The sequence below is a fragment of the Cololabis saira genome, chromosome 14 (genome assembly GCF_033807715.1).
Source record: "Cololabis saira isolate AMF1-May2022 chromosome 14, fColSai1.1, whole genome shotgun sequence".
In the NCBI taxonomy this organism is placed as follows: domain Eukaryota; kingdom Metazoa; phylum Chordata; class Actinopteri; order Beloniformes; family Belonidae; genus Cololabis; species Cololabis saira.
The window spans coordinates 17935328-17958051 of record NC_084600.1 but is presented as its reverse complement, the minus strand read 5'-3'; the positions used below and the strand labels follow the sequence as shown (position 1 = coordinate 17958051).

Here is a 22724-nt window from a genome sequence, read left to right as displayed (position 1 = left end):
CTATACATAGACTTTTAAAAGCACTTTTAAAAACACAATGCATTGCCACATTCGGCATGTTGTTGCCAGATAATGGAATGCTTTTTGTCAACAAACCTCTTAACATCATGGACGTCACATCAATTTTACTCACATTTGCAATTTAATTTTGGTTGCTGTGTAGCAGCCAATCGTCATGGTTGCCTTGGCCATTTGTACATTTGTCACGATTAAAGTCTCAAAGATGTGATACTGTGTAACATCACTTTCATGTATTTATATCTTATTTATTCCTTCGGTTTATAAATGTCTGTTTAAGCAGCTCAAACATCAGTGTCTTGGTATCTTGCATGCACACTACAGAAGATAAAGACATTTTTAACACTGATGTTATAATGTGCTGGTACAATATGAAGCAGTCAAGTGTTGGGATGTTGTCACCTGTGTAAACAAACTGTTCCCATACATTCGTCATTTTCTGGTGACATTTAGAGGTGGGATCCCAGATACCATCACTGCTGGATTAAGCTAAGGCTGGACAACTTGTAAATGGAAAAGATTGGCAGAATTTGACATCCCTGGTATATTGTGGTTCAAAACTCATTACATCATTGTTTTCACCACAGTACCAAGTGACTCATTCTTTTGTTATTCACTTCAGGCTGTCTATCAACTAGCAGAGTAAAATTCTAAATATAATGCATAGCAAAGTAATGATAGGATGGGAAAATGTAAACTTTGTTTGTTGTTAAGTTTTCACTAAAAAGCGAAAAATCCAACGTAGCAGTTGCTGAGCGCCCACAGAGACGTGTTTGATGATGTCAGTGTGTGTGATGGAATGCTTTAATGAAAAAGCTAATGAGATGTAATGACTTTGCAGGGCCTGTTTGTGAAAGCGAATATGGTAGCTTCAGTGTTTTAACAAAGCCTACAGCGCGGTTAGGAAGAACCTGACACTAATCAAGTTTCCATTCGGGGACTGTAATGACATAACACTTGGTTTTATTCTATCAGTCACATTTGTGTCAATCTGTGGTCTATTGTTTAATGAGCACAGATGTTGATGATGGATAAGATCTTTTTAAATGGTTGACGGTAGTGGCGTGGGTAAGATCTTTCTAAATAACGGGACATCAAGGGGCCACATTTGTCCTAGGCGTATATTTGTCCAACTTTCTTACATACCTTTTTTTTGGTTAAACTATTTAGATATACTGTGTATTTCAGCAGTAACACCTTTTTCAAACACTGTGACGATTAGTCACCATAAATGGTTGCCCTGATTATTGAAAGTTGAACAATTTTAGCATTTATATAAAATCATATAAACATCAAGGAGTCATCTTTTTCCGGCTCAGTGGTACAGTAAATATTATTTTTTTTAACTGCTGGGCACTAAAGGAGATGCAGAAGGAAACGTTTGGATACACTTTGGATTAATGCTAAATGAAATGTAAAACGTAAAGTAAAATTTGGGAAGTTGATGGCATGTAGCCCGCTAAAGAAGGAGAACATATGAGCGATGACAAGGGAAAGGATGCGTGGCCAGAAGTGCTGCCAGATGGTGGATATTTTTATATGCATCTAAGACTTCAAATGAGAAGAACTGCATGAATACAGCCTCTGTATTTCATGAAACTGTGATGAAAGAGTATTTGTTACTTTTAACAGCCAAAATAATTGCTAGGAGGAGAATCAATGTAATACTTCATCTGACTCAGTACTTGAAACAGTTATCTATGTTTTACGTGAAAAAGTGGAAAGTGGAACTGTTTTTAGCTCAGTGTTTCCCCCTTGAGGCCTGGAGGTCAAGCTCCTTTGACAATACTGTCTAAAATGTACTCTTATTTGGTGTCTTGCTCTGTCACTCTCATTTTGTCTTCGGTAATTACTTTCTTCTGTCTGTTAGTCTGTTAGTCGCCTCAGCCGTGATCTTATCTGCAGCTGTGCAAGGTTGTATCGTTGTTGCAGATGTGAGACAACGTACCATAAAGTGATACACAGTTGTTGCCACAGAAAAAAATTAACAGGAGTTTAAAGTTACTTTGGCAGGTTTTTACCAACTTAAGGGACAGGACAGCATGAGAGCAAGATGACACTTCCAAAACGTAGTTCAATATTCCTTCAAGTAGAAATGAAACTGCTATTTGAACATGAAAAAAATCCTTTGTACTGCTTTGAAAGCAAAATATTGGAGGCTAGGAAAACATCATGGCTTGTCTTGAAACAACATGTGCTTGATCCAAACTCAGTGGTTTATCGCGCATGTACACACAAAGACACTTCCCACTGTAAAATATTTTTGAAAGTCATGCATGGGGAAAAAGAAAATCTGTATTCTTGTCCATCAGCAAAAATACAATAGTTTTCATTCATTTTTCCATGAGAAGGGATTGAAATCGATTGATTGTTACTTCACAAGGACTTTTGACTCTCTTTTTCTTTTTAGCATCCCGTCTTCGCCAAGAAGACTTCCCCCCTCGCATTGTTGAACACCCTTCTGACCTCATCGTATCCAAAGGGGAACCAGCAACTTTCAACTGCAAAGCAGAAGGCCGCCCGACCCCCACGGTGGAATGGTATAAAGATGGGGAGCGTGTGGAGACGGACCGGGATAACCCCCGCTCCCATCGTATGCTGCTGCCCAGCGGGTCGCTCTTCTTCCTACGTATTGTCCACGGACGACGGAGCAAGCCAGATGATGGCAGCTATGTGTGTGTGGCCCGGAACTACCTGGGAGAAGCTGTAAGCCGGAACGCCTCTCTCGAAGTGGCATGTAAGTCAGACCCTTCATCATGTCCCAGTAGCCATAAAGGTTATGCCATGGTCAAAGAAATCTCACAGCGGATGACAGAAATAACGTTTGAACAAGAAAATCTAATGTGGGTAACCCTTTTTGGGGTGCATGGAAATGTAAAACCGTGCAAATGTTGCACCTGAAAATGCTTGAGTTCATGTTAGACTAATCGTGACATGTTGGGGCAGTCAAAATACTGGATCCATAGACGGTGTCATCTGTCATAATACTGGCAAGTCCACCTTTCAGCTGAACCTACGAGTGTGTGAGTGTGTGTACGCTCAGCATGTGTGCACTTATGTGTGTGAATATGCTTTTCAGACTGTTAGCGAGACCTGTTTGGATGACCTGCTTGAGTAATGTATGGGCAAAGCTGTGAACTGCTCCAGGGAGAAAGTGAGAAGAGGGCAGGATTTTAACCTAGCTAACTCCCTTTCACTGTTTGGATTTGGAAAGATGCAGCCAGCTCCCAGCCAGATCTCTCCCTGTGTGGGAGAAAGAAGCTCTGGGCTATTCACATTTCCATTATGTGCTAAACTGAGCTGATTTCTTGCCATGAACGAGATGCACGCATGCTCGGACGCACACACTCCTATACATGTGTGCACACATACAAACATGCTATTTTTTTCTGCCCTTGCAGATTGGGAATACCGGGCGCACAGTAGATCACAGTTTAGCTTTAAATTTACAGAATGGTTGATTATCTTTGACTATATGCTTGTTTATTAAAGAAATAGATGAATATCAGTAATTTTGGAAGTTACATCCTAACATTTGGTTGTCATGGTCAGAATTAAAGTTCTGGTATAACCTAGGTCATTTGTCACCCACTGTGGATCTACAGTATATGTGCCTTTATGTGGATATCAAGGACAAGGAAAGAAACAACCGGACAAAAAAAAAGAACAATAAACAGAAACAAGAATCATGAACACACTAATAACTCAACTGCAACATTGTCTGACATCTTCTTGCCTTTTTGTGCATCACATCCCTCTTTGTCCAGTAAGCATTTCCACATCAGATACTTAAATCTCTCTCACTGGTGATTCCGGTCTTTTGGTTCAAATGTTGAACTGTCCAAGAATTATCGTGGCTAATGATGATGTCGGCTGTGCTTTTACAGGCGTTTACCCTTGATCAACAATGCATGCACGTCCGCATGGGAACATGCGCATGTCAAAGGAAATAGCAGGCGAGTTCACAAACACAAAGAGGCACTCCGGTGTTTGATATTGGAACACATCAATATCTTGTGTCTGAGCACTCATTTTCCTACTATGAGGAGAATTTACACAGTACGGTATATCACATTTAGACTTTTAAAGTGGTACATTTGGATTTGAGGATGGTGAAAAGGTCTGTTTTATAAAGAAACCACAGACCCCAAACTGTCTTCATTAGTGTCGAGAGACTAATGTTATGGCTGCTTCACTGATTCCCTTGACTGAATGGAGGTCGACTTTATGAATACAATGACTCCATGGAAGGGATTTTATGGGGATTTTTGGGTTTTCTTTAAATAGAATAAAGCTCATTTGTATTTTGGGGCTCAGGAAGATATTTGTAAACCATTTTTTTAAGTTCATTTTCCGATTCTTTTCTAATGTAGGAGGTAGACTTGGCAGTTTTATTTTTCTTTCAGTCAGAAGACAAGTATTGCATCAGTATTTGAAACATATTCAGAGGGAAAAAAATAATATACGTTCCTTTAGATGTGAAGAACCAAACTAGCAGGAGCAAAATCAGAATATCATGAAGTAAAGCTTTAATCTCAGCCCCACAGCATCTCTAATGTCCCTTGAAATGCTGTCAGAATGCGAGTCTTGGATGATGCATTGCAGCATGTAGAAATACTGAAGCCTTCCCTGAGACCCGCTGGCTTGCATTTGGCTAAATATGCGGGTGTATTTCCATCCCGGTGAGTGAGGACATCCTGAGGGATGAATGTTTGCTTCGGCAAGTCACATCATACTTGCTCTGAAGTCCTTAGCTGTTACATGAGCCATGTGGCTCCACCATAGGATCTATACAAACTCTAATGTCCAACAAAGTCAACGCCATGTGCCTGCTATCTGAGCACGGTGAAGCTAAGACTCTCAGGTACCTGATTGTTGTTGGTCTTATGAGGTGAAGTATATCTCTCAGCTTTAGTGTTTCGGGATCATGGCTGCCACTGACACTGATATTATGTTGTTTGCTGTCATCTTAAGTGCAGACAATATCAAAAGCTTGAGTTTCTGGAGCCTCATATATGTCAAAGACATTCTGACCAAGACAGCCTTCAGTATTCTTTGTTTGATGTAGAATATCATGGCTGCAGGGATGCATAATCTCGCAGCCCTTTTAGGGGCTGCAGGTTCCTGCCAAAGTAGCTGCAGCCAAAGGTTGTCATTCAATGCTTCGGGTGGGAGCAAGTGGGCAAACAAAAGAGCTGCGAGGTTGATATGACAGCAAGTAGAACTCCAAATGGTCCATTCAATTCGGAGCATGCACACCCATAATTTTCCAATGGTTTCGCAGAACTGTATCTCGACCAGTGATTTAGAAAATGTAGCCAACCAACAAGGGTACTGCTACTGCTTGCATATGTTTGTGCTGCACAAGCTCAATTTTGATGGTTCATGCATCTTGTGAATTTTAGTGTGACTGAAATGAGATGAGGCATTATTAATTCCATCTGATGCAAAACACTTCAGCTGTCTAAGATGGCAGCAGAGCTTAAGATATGTAAATCGGGCATATATGCCAGACAGATCTAAAGCTGGCAGGTTTGCAAAACAAATAACACACCTCATACCAGTTGTTTCTCATTAATTAACCAGTTTTTGCTAAAACAGGAATGCTAAGACATTATAGTTTCTTCCAGTCATGGTTCATCATGCCTATTGTATGTCTTTAATTGATATAAATCCTGCAAAAATATGGCCGAAATGTAGTTGTTTTGGTTTGTATATATTTACATCACTTTATCCTCCTTTTGTTTGATTGCTCGCCATCACCAATGTTAGCTTTAAAGCTTTCCGAGCTCACTTCTTGTAGCCAACCAACTTCAGGCTTAGTTCAATGCAACTTTGATGTTTTTAGAGACTGCATTAAGATATTTTAATCCATCTGCATGGTTATTTCATTTGTATTAAATCTTTCAGCCTGCTGTATTCGAGTAGTGGTGGATTTTCGGGAGAAGTGCCTTACATTGAACCAATAACTTGCATTAGTTGAAGAAGACTGCATTAGGTCTTTTCTACCTATTGTTCTCTGACTGAAATAAGTAACCCAAAACAAGGAAGCTGAAAAGAAGAAGATTGGATCCCTAGGGCAAAGGAGGAATATTTACCGTACCGACTAGACGTTCATCAGGCACAAATGGGAAGTTTCACCCTTGTTGAAATCCTATTTCCTGAGGAGAGTTGTTGGGCACATATTCAGCTCAAATGATAACATCAGCCATCACCCAACCAAGAAATGAGGCCATGTCTGTTTATTATTAGAAGGTCTTGTATTTTTGCCTCATAAACAGAATTCATTGTGTAGCAGCATGTTACTTGATCCTCACATCCAAATATGTCATTTTAATAATCAGAAATCACCTGCTGGTGTGTAGATTCACACTTGGCCTTCCACCGTGGCAGCTCTTCACATTTTCACGTCTGCTAAGTCAGACATTGCAGCTGAGCACGACTTCTGTGCAAACGCGACAAACAACTGTGCAACCTCCAGGCCACCAGTGGACTGGCACTAATCATCAGAGTGAGTGGCTGCTGATGGAATTAGAACAGATTCGTCAAACTATTAAGAAGAGACTGAAAGAAATAAACAGCGATGTGTTGAAGGGAGATGTAGGCGGATGGGGCGACTAATGCAAGGGTGTCCATTAGCACAGAATTCAAGAAGATGAGTGCTCTTCTATTTGACTGTGCCAGAAGAATTACAAGTGTAGTCAGTCAGCTGTATAATCAACAATCAATGTTGCGATGAGGTTTGTTAGTGCAGTATGGTAAAAGGATTAAACTCAATGGGCCTCTTAAATAAAACTAATAGAAATATTGCCGTCGAGCAACTTTAATGTCAAATGAAATCTTAACAAATTGAAGCTGCCTTTTTAAATTTGTTTACCAAATGCAAAATCTTATTTTGCATGTTTGCATTTGTTTCTTTGACCTAGACCAATAGCACATAGCCAGTGTGAGTTACTAGTTCTTCGGGGGTTATTACTAAAGAGTTGAAATTATTGGCATTCAGGTGAATCTACAGTAGATGGATGTTTCAATCAAATGGGTTGTCAATACCCCCTGTAGATCTTTGACAGGATACTTAGAGAGTTTCATCCTCCTCTAAGACAAATGGTTCATTTTGATATTTTAAAAGAAAGGATTTCAGTTTAAAGTCAACTTTAAAAGGTGGGGTCAGCTATTTTTCTCAATGCATCATGTCTGTTGATATTTGAAACAAACCACCCACAAAACACGGAGAGTGGTCAGGTGGTTTGGTGGAACACAATTTTTTTTTACAGTTTACGCTGCTTACAAGATGTGTTGAACATTACAAAAATAAATTGCACAGGGCTTCTTATCCTACCTTTAATGGGGTTTTTTTTTTTCCTGTCACACACATTCCAACCAAGGTCTTATCAATAAACAAACTGATGAAAACTGATGAAAACTTGCCCCCTAAAACCTCTGATGTGCCACTTGTACACTGTGTACTGTACACGAGTAGCCACTGACCCAATTTCATTTGGATAAACCCCAGGGCTTAAATATTTGTATCAAACATAACTGTAGTCCATCCCCGAGGAAAAGTCAACAGGTCATCAAAGGTATTAGGGGCCACCCTTAGGAAACATGAATGTCTGTCGGGCAGCTCATGTATCCACAGAAGTACACAAAACATGCTGCTACATTTGCTGAACATACTGTATAAACATAAACACATGGTATGGAAAAGACATGACACTGTTGCTTTTTGTGAAGTCCAAATTGAAACTTGAGTTTTATCTTGTTCTTTGGAGAAATTACACAGCTAATGCTAACTAGCGCCAATCAATAACAAACACTATAAGCAGTGTTTGTCTGTTCATTAAGCAACAGTAAGTACCAAATCACACAAAATCCCAAAAAATATTATTTAAGGTTATTCTGGGACTTTTTGTTTCATTTATTTTTTTTTTATTATTTATTCATAGCTGCCACTATGAAGAGCTGCCAAACTGTCTTTCACTGTCCTACAGCAATGACAAAATCTCTGCTTGTGTTGTGTCTCTCAGCTTCTATGTGACTAAGTCCTCTCTTCAAGGATGGACATTCCTCTGAGCCATTAGGCATTGCGGTAAACATCATAGCCTATCTGACAGTGAAAGCCATGCTTTTTCCTGGCATGAAATAATCTTGTCTTCCAAAGTAAATGACATGGATGGGATCTTTTATCCATGGAATGCACTACACTGGTAGCTGATTAAAAGGTATCCATCTGTCTTTGTTGAAATGTCCAAGAGCATGCATTGACCGTGGAGAGATTTGTTGTGTTAAAAAATGAGGTTGCAGTCAGGAAACGCTATCTGGAAGTGGCTACTTAGCACTTTTGAAAGACATTGAAAATGCACATCACTTAAAGTTCCACTGGGAGGCATTCTCTTGTGTTTTAAAAAATGGAAAGTTGCTTCTTGCCAAGTGACACCTTCCAAAGTTGCCTGCCAATTCTGTGTTCTCAGGCAGACTGTCAGTGTTTTACTCACCTTCTGCCAGTCCACCAGCCTTTCATTGCCTTGTTTAGCTTTAGTTAAATCTTTACCAGCTACAGATTTGTCCAAACCAAAATTATGTTATGCATCTGTTGAGATGAAATCTGTTTTTGCATTCAGTATTTATTACCTGATATATTGACTATTATAGCTGGCCTACTTTTCTTTTTTTTTTTTTTTTACAAATTATGTGTTATGCTAGATGTTATGTTATGTGTTACTTTAGCAGCCCCTTTGACCAAGTGCACAATTTAGAATGCAATGTGTTTTTTTTATCATAATTTCAATATAGTTCAATCAGTTGTATATAATGTTGAAAGATATATTTGGAAGATAACTTTTTGATATGTAACCATGACCGTTGGACCACACATACAAGAACAGAAGTAACAGTATCTTCAAGGACAAACATAAAATGGATGTGTAAAGCTGTCAGTATACCTTCACTAAGAGTATAATTATTTAAAAATCCTTAGGGGGTGATTACACATAGAAAAAGGCGACGCTTCCCACTAGTACAAAGTGATCCATCTTGTCGTTGTTTGGCAGCCTGTAATCAGCCATCAATTACTTGTGTGCCGACCAGCAATATATAACTATTAAAAGGGGCTACAACTCTTAAAAACCAGTAACTTAAACACAAACCAAAAGGAATTACCCAGAAGCGTCCACTAATGCGCCCCTAAGCTTGCTGTTTATGTATAAATCATATAACATAGCTCGGAGTGCTCAATACTATCAGGCCCGATCTTCATTTCTGTTGTTGACAGTACAGTTAGGCAAGCCAGCTCCTGAGTTCATGTGATTAGACAGCAGAGGAAAAACTGAAACACCCTTCAGCTTTTATCTTTTATTTCAGTCTATTTTTCCCATTGCAAATAGCTGATAGCTGTTCTGCAGAACATGCAACTGAATTTATTGAAATTAATTAAGTAAATTAAGTAAATGTAGTCCTCATCCATTTGGTATGATGGCTTTATACTTCTGGTTATCTTTCCCAGGAGTCATCATGCATGAGACAAGTTACCTCCTTGACAAGGAAGGAATCCAGAACAGGACGAGCACACACTGACTGACAGCCATGCACAGACATACAGACACACACACACACACACACACACACACACACACACACACACACACACACACACACATACTAACAGTCAACTCTACAACACTAGTAAACCCAACATGCATGCTTTTGGTTCATGGGTAGAGAGTATCAGGAGGAAATGTTGCAGACATGGAAAGAACAGGCCAACTACACACTGAAAGCTGAAATTCAACCAGTATTTTTTTGCTGCGTGGTCACAGTACTAACCACTAGCCTAAGTACTAAAATTCTGTGCTAAATCCCTTGTATTTTAGCCTTTGTTGTTTGTTTGTTTTCATTTTTATAAAGTCTTTATTTGATTGACTCTTTATGATAGTATGGCCCATAATCATGACTAACTATTACATAATTTTTGCTTTAATAGTTAGTTGTATCCAAAGTACAGCAGTACAATCTTAATATATTTTTTTTGACTCAGTGCACTAATTTTCTTTATTGATTTTTCTCATTCTGTCTTATCATTCATGATTGAGTTTGTTTTTTTATTCATGATTATTTGGACATGGATGAAACAGTACCCAAACTTTTATGCATTTAGGGAAATTTCAGGAGATATGTGGCCTTTTCTTTTGCAACATTGAACACTTTGGTGGCCGGTTCAGGAAAGCAGAACTAATATATAGATTCTTCTTTTTTGGCTGAAGACAGTCAGATAAGGGGGCTAGCATCTGGTGCTAACTGGACCATGCTCTCTCCTTGGAGGTCTATGATTTATGACGTACGGTTAGTTAGCTAAGGGCTAGCATCTGGTGTTAATTGGACCATGCAAACACCTTTAAGAGCTCTGGTGCACTTTCTTACAGTTGGTTGGAAGAAACATATGCCTGGCGTGAACGAGCACACGAGCTCAGCGTACCCTGCTCAAGATGGATGTAGCTGTTAAATAGCTTTTTAACAAGCAGCTGTATGTTTGCAGCAAATCAGGACAGAATTTCACAAGTGACATGTTCAATTTGTGTCTATTACTAAATAATCAGTGATGTGTTTGTTGTACAAATTCACCTTTTACTGTATTTTTGGGAAAAGATAAAAAAAGTCATGCAATTTAACATGGCTCAGTTTTATTGGTTGGTTGAATTTGTTTTTCTTTGCTCTCATGCAGCATTGCACACACATAAATATAAAAGATAAATAAATGTTGTCACATTTAGGGTACAGGGCAAATGGCAACAAAGACCCCATGAAACACAGTCTCAAAATTATGGTCAGTTGATAGCATTTTTTTCATATACTTTGATCATTTCTATTTTTTGCATTTGAACACTAACATTCACACAGGACAGTAAGCCTTGACCTGGATATCCTCTTCCCATAATCTGTTAGGTATCTGCTAGCTATGTAGGGATCCCAGACAGACAGACAATTTCATCCAGAGGAAAAATCATTAGATGAAAGCCCAATCTCAAAATTGGTGGTTGGCCAATAAAGGATTTCCAGTAGACAATGTCATTCATTTTGAAAGTAAAGTAGCTGATGGATGATATGTAATGCTGATATTGTAGTCTCTTGTTTGTTCTTTTGCATCTAGTGAAAATACAATGGAGGAAAAATAAAATACAATATAAAGCAAAAATAAATAAATAAAATAACATTCCATATTGCTGAGCTTTCTATCTGCCTGCGGTGCACTTGTGATTAAAATGTTGCAGCTATCATCTAAATAGACCAAATACGATCAAACATCTCCTTCCACAGCACTTATGCTTCTTTCCTGCACTGCTGAGGTATTTCTATTCATTCTATCTTCATTAGCCTTTTGAAGAAATGGACTTCCAAAATACTATACCTAAACTGCATTGTTGGCATTTTATTTAATTTTACAGTTGCATTTTATTCTATTGCTTCAGGCCATTAGCGATCACCTGCCACAGCATATGATGGAGGGGAACTCTTACAACAAAAATATATACAATATAAATGCATTCCTGTCTATCAAACAAGCCCTGCACACAGATGGTACATCTTCCAGTGAAATTGTGGGGAAGATTTTAGCTGCCACGAGCAGATTTTTCATTGAGTGAGAAAAATATGTTGACTGTCAAAGGAGCCATGAGTTCAACACTCAGGCAGCTCTGGTCTGAGAGAAGGCCTTGCAATACAAATTAATTCAGGTTCTTCTTTTGAGTACAGCCAATTACAAAAAACAACATCCAGTGGCCTACATGGAATGAACCTTCCCTGAAGCATGCATCCTTCTTAATATTGTGTTTTGTACACATTTGGATTTGTTTCACAAAAACAGTTTTCAATATGAAATATTACATATTTATTCGGGACATGTCACTGTTGAATGGTATTATATCAAATGCAGTACATGTAACATTATTGGCTTGAGTTTAATGTGGTCATGTTCCAACACTAAACATTGAAATATAGCTTTACATTTCTTTCTAGATGAGTTGGAGCTGGCTTAAGATTCTGCATTAGTACACCTTGAATGATGTCTTCACATTTTCTTTCCATAGTCACTGATACCTATTGCTACTATCATCTGTCCTAGCTGTTGCAGAGTGCCGTCGTCTGTTTTCACAGAGCCACATCAAGCTATATTTTCTTAATATATGAAGTCATGTTTCATTATGAGGAGGCAATGAATGGATTACTGTCGTAGAAAAGTACCACCAGATTAGCAGTATTTAAACTCAATCTTGGCATGCTCATGTACTCCTGCTTCATATATTTTGGTGAATGTGTAGGCACAAGTGCCTTTTACTTATGTGTGATTGTGTGTGAACCTGGGTGTGACAAAGCCTTGATGTGTGTTGCAGCAAAATGATAATAGTTTGTAATTGTCGCCTTCCAGGGATGTATTTGCATAAAGCTTTGATGTGGCTAAGAGGGCTTCTTCACCTAGCTTAACTAATAAAGAAATTTAGGAATAAAAGCAGGGGTTTTGACAATAGTACAAAGGTATCTCTCTGTACATGGTATAATGTTGTGCAAATGCGTATTCACTACCTTCACTTGTCTCCAGTCTGGATGGGTTGATGAGAGTGCAGAGCATCCCCAACCAGTCAAAGCGGCTTTGTAGTTGGTTTATTATTCATGTGACCTACCCAACATTCCCCCCAATCTAGGCCAAATGGCTGTTATAACTGCTAACTGTCACATCCAAACACTTCCTTTCACCTATTCATTCACCTCCATCAAATCGCTCCTTCATGGAAGCATCACCCATTCCATCCACCCTACCTTCCGATTCACAAAAAGCTGAGAGTGCCAGGCTCAGGGTAGCAATAAATTGACATCAGGCATCTCCGGTATACACCTGAGTGAATAAAATGGACTGGGAAGATCCGGGAGCCTGATTAATTCATGATATCCACTGAACCCCCAAACCCATTCACTGGAGCATCTGTTTCTTCATGCTTTTTACCTGGAATGGGTTGTTCCAGAAATAAATATTCAAGACAAGATTGAGTAGTGTTATGTGTCCGGTCACTGCCTGCATCTGTACCAGTTCATTCTTTAAAGTTGTAAAAGGTGCAATAGCAATATGGCAGTGAAGAACATTCTATCCTTCAATGTGAATGTTTGTGTGAAAAAAGGTCGAACCTACAATGTTGCACGGGCCAAGGAGTAGTACTCTGGATAACCTAGCCAGGGCCAGTATGTCAGGGGTTGACATTGGGTTACGATAACTGCTAACTATCCTACACAAAATGCTTTACTAATCAGAACCTCATCTTCCTTTACTGTTCAATTTAGTTAATTTTAAATTCAGTTTGTTTGTGTAGTGTCATTTCACAAGACTCATTACAAGGCACTTTACCCTTAAACCTTGTAAGTTGAATGCAATCGCGTTAAATACAGTCCATTTAAGTTAATCTATACTCCAGTTGTTTTTCAATCAATTTCAGCTTATCATCCATTTTTTACTGTCTTTACCAAATTTAAAATGATATCATGCTAATTCTTTTTTTTTAATCCATAAGAAACCCAATATATTACAATGCAGCTCACTTTGATTTAACCTTAGCATGCATGAGGAGACAGAAGAAAGGAATAACTCCCTTATAACTAGAGAAAGAACTAAAGGGATTCTTCTGGGTCACCCAAGATGCTGCTAACCACACTGTACAAGCTTTATCAAAGGAAAAATTAAGTTTTAAGCCTGAATGCAAAGGTAGAGAGGATATCTCTGTTTTAAAAACAAATAGAATTGGTTTCAAGTGAGGGCTTTCCTTCTGTTCTTACCACAAGTGAGCCTTCAGTCTGAGAGGAAAGTGGTCTGTTGGGATAATATTGAAATAGGAAGTCTTTAAGAAGAAGCCAAGCCTTTAAGGGCTAAATGGACAATTCTACGCTGTGAAATGCATCAATAAGTTCCTGACGATCAGTGAATACAAAGTTAGAGTAGGACTATTTTTATCATCAATATTTTATTATATACTCTGTGGTGAGCTGCACTTAAGTGGTGACACAGCTCTCTTACTTTCACTGTCTGTCCTTTATATTTGGTAGTCTGCTTGGAGATGCATTTACTACCATTACACTCCCTCGTCTGACTCTACATTTACATTCTTCATAGATTCCTTGAATATTGCTATTCATTCCATTTTCTAGATGGCTTTTTCCAACATTCAATGAAAGAAGTCCTTCATTCTTGTAACCCTGATGAGTTGGTAGCTTTTTTCCTAGAATTTATGTATGCATGTGATTTCTTAGTTGTTGAATGGATCTTGGCTATTCCAGTTTATGTATGTGTTCACTGGGCTGCTCCATTTATGACTTGCCATGATAACCCTTAAGTCTTCCACTTCAGCTATAAAACTGCTTTATCTGAATGAAAGATGATGGAGAACGTATGTTGAGAACTCCAGGATCTGTGATGACTTTACTTCATACTTAAATACACTTTACAGGACGCACAATAACATATGCCATACCGGTTAAATGCACTTCTTAAAGAAGACAAACATTATACTAGAAAAGACTCCCCAGACAACCGGTGTTGTCACTTTTAAAGCCCATATGCTAGTTTCTCTTATAGCTTTTCTTTACAGTAACCCTTTCAAACCCAAGATGAATGTCAAAGCAAAAGAGGCCCACTTATACTCCGTTCATGAGATGGGAATAATGCACCAAACTGTTTCACAAAGCAATTGTGTTAGTAAAGAATGATGCTCCTGTGGTTTGTGTGTTAGCTTGGTCTCACGCTCCAGTAGTTAATGTGCACTAGTCCATTGCTGCAGATGTTGTCCGCATGGGGACTGGAACTGTGGAGTGACCAACGGAGCTCAATGTTGGGGGGGTGGACAGTGTGTTCCGGAACAGATGTTTCCAGCCTTTGTGCGTTTGGCATTTGAGCTTTAATCTGGTCAGTGAAGGGCATTAGAGTATACTGAAGGCAAAGGGGATAGATGCTGCATGCACGGGGACCCCAGCTGTCAACTGCCTTGAGAAGTCCCCCTCCTTTCCTCTACAAATTTAAAATTCACTCCAACATCCCGACCCCTCCTACGTAGTCAAATCCATACTCGCGTACACACGCAAACCAAAAGCCACACAGTTTGTAATTGGCTGAGAATTAGGGCACATGGTGTATTGTTGAACCTGTGGAGATTATGCATTATGCTTGAATCTGTGGAGATTATGCAGCGCTTGGATATTATGCCTCCATTTTCCCTGATTGCCTCTTGGTATTATTTCCTTGCCTGTGCCACAGCGAATGTCCCACACACTTCATCTTTTGCTGCTTTTCCTGAATATTGTACTTTATTCTCTCTTCACTTTCCTTTCCATTTTCTTCCATTCCCCCCACCCCGCCCCCTTTCCCCCCCACCCCCAACCTCATCTTCTCCTTAGGGCCTCTGGCTGTCTCCCCACAAGTGATGTTCTCCTGGCCAGATGATGCATGCATATCTCTTGTGTCTTCTTGATGCTAACTCACGTCGACATTTGCACGGCATTGTGGGATTCTGCTCTCGGTCATATTTCATGTAATGATGAAAATGATGATGGTGATGAGGATTCAGGGAGGGCGGGGGGATGCTTCTATTTTTTGCCCTTGTCTTTTCTTCAATATCAATCAGCACAGTGTGATAAGATGGTAGATAATGGGTGGTCGCGGAAAGTGTAGCAGGGATAACAAGTTTTGCTTTGACTTTGGATGAGTTGCTTTTCACTCACAAAAAGAGCCAACATTCACAGAGAACCAGCTTTCATTTTATTATCTGTTTTGAATTTTAAATTGCACCACTTTCACCACTGTCCCTTGCTTATATTATATCATTTTGTTTGGCTTTACGGACAGCTATGTTTACTTGAGCACTGTGTTCCAATAAAGAGACAGGAAATGAAAATCAACCCTAATAGAGGAGCATTTTTCTTGCATGTGCACTAACAAGGGTGAATGCGTTATAAGCAAAAAGAGAGTGAGAAGGACACGGGTGGGGATAAACACATTCAGAGAATAGAGGGGGGTATCATTACTGCATGAGTCTGGGCCATGGCAGACTTTTGGCCCTCCTGTAGTCTCTTCTGTGTGTACATGCAGGATGTATGTGCATCTTACTGGTGTTTGTGTGCACATTTTCAGTATTTGCCAGTACTCAAATCCGTGTCAGTGGATATCGTATCTATGGAAGAGAGATTTCTTCACAGTCTTCGCTACACCATAATTAATCTGCTTAAACCTGCTAGGCCTGTCTCCCGCACTTTTACACATCAGAAAAGCCAGCTCTGGATTCAGCCAGGATTTTCTCCATGAATGCTGGTGGAAAAATCATTCAGCCTCACAGCTGACAGCTTTCTGTCAGAGTGTGCAGAAAAGCTTTCAAAATAGAGACAAAGCACACCTCATCATTTCCGGTGATGGATGTTGGATGGGGGAGGTTATCAGGAGAGGTCATGAAACCCCTGAAACTGTCAGGTTGTTGGTTTATATTGCCTACCTGCATCCATTTCTATTTAGACAACAGGCACCTCCATGTCCAGCAAATGAAGCAATTTACGGTCAGTAGTGATCTTTTAGCCTTACCTGAGGCTGTGGGTGCTATCTGGATGCTACAAAAAAAACAAAAAACTAAAAAAGTATACAACAAGAGTGACTGCCCTTTTTTTTCATTCCTATTACACTTCCAACCAAAGCTCAAGTAAACAACATTGAAATGTCTAATATTGTAAAGTCAGTCCATAATGTTTCTGAAAGCTGCTGTGAAAAGCTTTGCACACTTGGCTTAAATCTGGCTTACTCACCTAACTTCACTGGCGTCTACTAAGCAACACGCTCACACCGAGTCCTTTATGGCAGTCTCGCTTCCCACAATGTGGAATCCCACTTTCAATACGGTGTTGAAGCCGAAGATAAGGTTCCTGGCTTTTGGTTGCACTTAAGCAGATTACAGTTTGAAGATTGGTGAAGAAGGATTTATCATTGAAGCAAAAATGAAATCTCATATAAGTTCTTGGAAAAATGCTGCAGCAGCACCTATATATATATATATATATATATATATATATATATATATATATATATATATATATATATATATATAATGTGTGTGTATGTGAAAAATGTGTGTGCTGTACTTACTGAGTTTGAGAAGGTATGTGTGTGCTTGAGCTTGATGAACTTATTATAGAATCTGACTTTATGGTGCTATTAAATGTCCTTTGAAATGATGTATCTAATTTTCTCGCCCTGTGTGGCAACCATTCCTGCTGTTTTGTGGAGTGAACACAGACGCAGCCCCTTTTGGGTTCTTAACAAAATTAATTTCTATTTTGAGGTATGCCTCTTGCTGAGTGCAAAATGGATGAGGAGATTAACAAAATGACTCCATTTGTATGATTTGCTGAGTCCAAATGCACCATTTCTGCAGATTTCAATGATGTATTTAACAACATGCTTGTTGGGTATGTTGAGGGTTGACACAAGAGAATGTAGAACTCATGCTGTTTTGAAGGCAAAGGGTGTGATATACTTAAGTGTTGGTTGGATTTTTATATTTTTCTTCAGTGCTCTTACTTTCCATTTTGTAAATAAATAAAAATAATACAGATTTTATATTTTCTTTACAGGACTACATGTATACCTTTTTTTCTGCCTTCCAGATATAATTGGGACAGGATTTCCAAATATATAATTTTCAGTAAAACGCCTGGATTTTGGCGTGCTGTGTTGTCCGTGCTGTCTCGACATAAACAGTATGATAAGAAACTATTTGAAATCTTTTAAACAAAGGCGATTTCTACAGGTTGAATTGTGAATGGAATCTTCATTTTATGCCACAAACATGCAAAATTGCATAGCTCACGTTTGCTATAGCAACTGGACTTGCTTGAGATCCGTGAAGTTGTTTCACCTCTTGTCTGAAAGGCCCCTTTATTTCAACTTTGAATCTCCAAAGGTAGAAAAAAGCACCTAAAGTCATTTTTTTCCCTTTCTTTTGTTTAATATGGTTAAAGTTATACTAACATCTGCTTCTCTGTTCATTACAACCATTTGTAATATATGCACATATCCTGCCCCCTGGCAAAGACATTACTGAGTCTAGTTTGTTTGGTCCAAGAAGGAAACCAACTTGATGTGTATGAACTATGAAGCGTTATTTCCAAAGCTGACTTCGAATTTCCTTGGCCACTGGGTCAAAATACATCTACTGTTGTTCCATGCGGATGCTATAATAGGAGCAGCACAAACACCTTCAAAAACTAATTTGGTTGACTGTCATTACACCGAAAACTCTTTGTTAACTGACACAATCGGACGCCAACTGTTTCAATCAGTCCATTGTCTTAAATGAATCCTGGTAAGATGGATTTCTGCTGTGGTACTTATGAGAAGCCATCTAACAGGTTTCACTCCAAATGCAACAAGTGGACTTTTCTTTTTATCCAGCCATATAATCTAATTTGAGACCATAATTGCATTTAGAGGGAAGCATAGTATTTATCCGATGGAGACCTCTGTTCTATCTGTGTTCTGGTCCACCACTTTTCATTTAGGTAGCAGAATGGGCAAAATGAACAAACATCTCTTGAGAGTTACCTACAAGGTTTCAACGACCCTAAAAAAAAATAATGCCAGGGACTTCTCATCAGATATATGTTAGATGTGGTTAAATTACCACATTTACATTTTAAAACCTGAAGAAACATTTCAAAATCACACTTTTATTCTTCAAGAAACAAAAAGTTGAGTTGCTTTTGATTGGCACATAGATCATAACCTGGATAATAGAAATATTTTTTTTTTCTTTTAGTGATTTACAAATGTGTGCATATGAATGCACCAATCCTAAAGTTAACTTTTTATATCTGGCTCAATATTGTTTAAACAGCTGGGGAGTGTCAGACACTGGAGCAGATCCATTGATTGCAAGTTTTTCTTTGCAACGCAAGCAGCCATGTAGCTACAGTATGTGAAACCCTTGATACACCTTATACCCGGGAGCCATTGTCTATGGAGCTAGAACAGTCTCATAATTCACAAATGCACAGGACAAGTTTTACAAATGCACGGACCGATTTGCAAATACACACACCGTTTCACACGTGCACAGGACAAGTTTTACAAATGCACAGACCGATTTGCAAATACACACACAGTTTCACACGTGCACAGAACAATTCACACGTGCGTAGGACAAGATACACAAATGTATTTTTGATGCACACACAAATATAACCTGATTTACACATGTTTTTTTGTCTGTGAGCTGCGCTGGATTTTTGTGTGAGTTTTGAGACTCTCCTGACGTGACAAGATCCACACGTAGGTTTTTTTTAACACGGAAGGATCTGCAACCAATCAGATTAAAGGGGCGGATACACCTGCTGTTTGAGCTGCGTTAGCGCTGGTTTGTCGGGCTGATCAACCAGAGCCGTCAGGAGACTGCACTCCAAGTCCTGCCGATGCAGCAACTGATGATGAAAAACAGCGGAGATTTTTATATATTTGCTCCGTTTGGTTTCACGAAGTATTACTGTCCCGCTGATTCATCTCAGAACCAGACAGACAGCAGAGAGCTGCTGCGCTGCCTGGCGGGGACGAGCAGCGGCCAGGTGGAGCAGCACGCGCATGTCAGGAGATTAATTTACCCAAATATCTGGAGTAACGTCGGTATCAGTCGACTGATAACCGAAGAACCTCTGTATCAGCTCAGATGTTTGATGATCGGTGGACTAAACCCCGACCAGCATCATCACGGCTGCATCTTCCCATGCATGACTCTATCTGCACCGGGAATGTGTTGATCTGCCACCGCTGTTTTGACACACGTTTGTGTATCTTGTCTGGTTCTGAGATGAATCAGCGGGACAGTAATACTTCGTGAAACCAAACGGAGCAAATATATAAAAATCTCCGCTGTTTCTCATCAGCTGCTGCATCGGCAGGACTTGGAGTGCAGTCTCCTGACGGCTCTGGTTGATCAGCCCGACAAACCAGCGCTAACGCAGCTCAAACAGCAGGTGTATCCGCCCCTTTAATCTGATTGGTTGCAGATCCTTCCGTGTTAAAAAAAACCTACGTGTGGATCTTGTCACGTCAGGAGAGTCTCAAAACTCACACACAAATCCAGCGCAGCTCACAGACAAAAAAACATGTGTAAATCAGGTTATATTTGTGTGTGCATCAAAAATACATTTGTGTATCTTGTCCTACGCACGTGTGAATTGTTCTGTGCACGTGTGAAACTGTGTGTGTATTTGCAAATCGGTCTGTGCATTTGTAAAACTTGTCCTGTGCACGTGTGAAACGGTGTGTGTATTTGCAAATCGGTCCGTGCATTTGTAAAACTTGTCCTGTGCATTTGTGAATTATGAGACTGTTCTAGCTCCATACTGTCAGCTTAGTTGATAGCTTAGTTGCGTTTGTTGATAATTGTGACTTTATTGAAGATCCGGTCACATTTTACGCCACTTTTTTTTTGCCACTGCATTTAATAATTCAGCACATTTATATCCATGTGATAATGCACATGTTACATTTTGTTTTACAAAGGAAAGTCATGTTTAAGTCAGTCTCGTCCACATATCAGTGGCACTGGATCAGTATCAGGTATTGATTGATGTGCAAAGTCAGGTGTTTAGTGTCGGAAATGTGACTGAAAAAATAAGACTGCTACATCTGTACATGTGACAATTGAAGATGGTAATGTAAACAGATACGCTACCAGTTACTTTACTTACAGTTATCTAACTGTTTCTTAATTTGAATGCACGATTATGCCCCATTTCCATTGAGCGGTTCAGTACAGTCCGGTACAGTTCAGTACAGTTAAGAAGGTCCAGTCAATTCAGATGAGCGTTTCAACTGCAAGTCGGACCATCTCAGCCCATGCGGGGTGTAGACCAACTGCCTAGCATGGCATCATAGTAGATGTCAACTACCAACAGCAACAATGGAAGTCATCCAGCAGCTTGTTTTTGTTATGCTTGGCTTTTGGTACTCCGTATGTACAATCCATGCCAGTTTGAGAGAAGATTGCGAAGAGTGTTGACAAACGTTAGCACTGGTTTCACGCTTGCTTTTATCGTGGGTAATGACGTTTTCTGCCAATCAACATATCGTGTGACGCCAGTAGCTCTGCCCTGACCGTACCGTGCCATTTTTCCATGGACCTACAAACAACGGGGGCCTAAAAATGGTACGTACGGTTCGGTTAAATAGGACCATTTTATAATGGAAACACACAAAATACCGTATCAGACCATACCGGACTGTACCAAACTGCTTAGTGGAAACGTAGCTTTAGTGTCCCTTTAAGTGTCCCTTCAAACACTTAAAAACCAAATTTTTAAGCACTTTGTCTGCTTTTCTGTCTAAAGTGAAAATAAGTAAATGGAGAAAAATTATACACGTCCTTTTTTTCTTTTTAATCAAGTATCCTTTTGAAGGCAAACTAAACATCGTTCAACTACAGTCTGCAGATGAATTTAAATGAATGCATTAGAAAAAAGTGCAAAATATTCCCATAATTTGCAGTTAAATGTTGAATCTTTCTGTTGGTTCTGGTTTAGTTCAGATAATAATCATTTGTCATCCCCCACCGTACACACTAGTCTGAACCTGTGCAGTCATCCTCATAGAATGTTATTCAACATCAAATATGAACAGGTTCTTTCATCTGTTTTGCATATTTTATTGAAATAATTTACATTTTCTTAAAATATTTACAGTGTTAGATTTTTACATGCTTGAAAATACAAAGTTGAACCCTGGTGTGTTACACCGCTGGAGACTGAAAGGAATTAGTTCCCAGAACCAAATAATTTCCAACCTAACACAAGGTTAGAGCGACAAGTAATCAAAGTAATTATTTTTAATTTGACAGATTTTGCGCCACTTAAGAGTGGACATGTTTCAGTTCGTTATCCGCCATGATAAAAAGGTTTTCAAGATAATTAGGTGTGACCTTATACAGAATGTCAATGATTTTTAAAAGCTCAGTAAGGTCAAATCAGTATATATTTCATCCATTTGAAAAGCATATCAAAGCAGGCTTTGTTCACCAGATCTTTAGTCCATTTTGAAGTCTCATTTAAAGATCAGAGGTAATGAGGTCTGCGCCATCAGTATCCTTTCTGGAATGCTTTGCCTCGGGCAACTTAGATGCCTGTGTTGGAGTCAGTTCATGGTTTCTGCGTCTGGCAAGCGCGAGGCTTGTGCGATGTAAATTTCATCAGCTGCACTGGTCGGCTGTTGCTGACTGTGTACAGCCCCCAAATGTGTAATTGCGGACTGAGTGCATGAACTACGAGTGCACCTGGATGAGTCTCGCATTCACCTCATTTACGTGAGTTGTATTTGACCAAACAGTTCTTTATGTTGAGACTTGCAGCAAATTAAAATATGTTACAGTAATTACATATCCATTTTTGGTCCTGTATATGTACTGTATGTACTGTATATACATACATATACACACACACACATATATATATATATATATATATATATATATATATATATATATATATATATATTAGGGCTGGGCGATATATCGAGATTTTAATATATATCGATATATTTTCAAACACGATATGGTACGAGACAATATCGTTTATATCGATTTAAAAAAAAAAAAATTTTTTTTTTTTTACTTTTTTTTTTAAAATGATTTTGATATAGCTTATTTTGT

General features: G+C 39.1%; 1 protein-coding gene across 3 annotated transcripts in view; it reads left to right on the top strand.

Annotated features, from left to right (window-relative positions):
• The window catches only part of LOC133459752 (roundabout homolog 2-like), a 114622-nt gene that overhangs the window by 4833 nt on the left and 87065 nt on the right, over positions 1–22724 (top strand). For all 3 annotated transcript variants that reach the window (XM_061740023.1, XM_061740022.1, XM_061740021.1), the window contains exon 2: positions 2429–2755. In XM_061740023.1, the coding sequence (XP_061596007.1) occupies positions 2429–2755 (327 nt within the window). The remainder of the gene's footprint in view (positions 1–2428; positions 2756–22724) is intronic.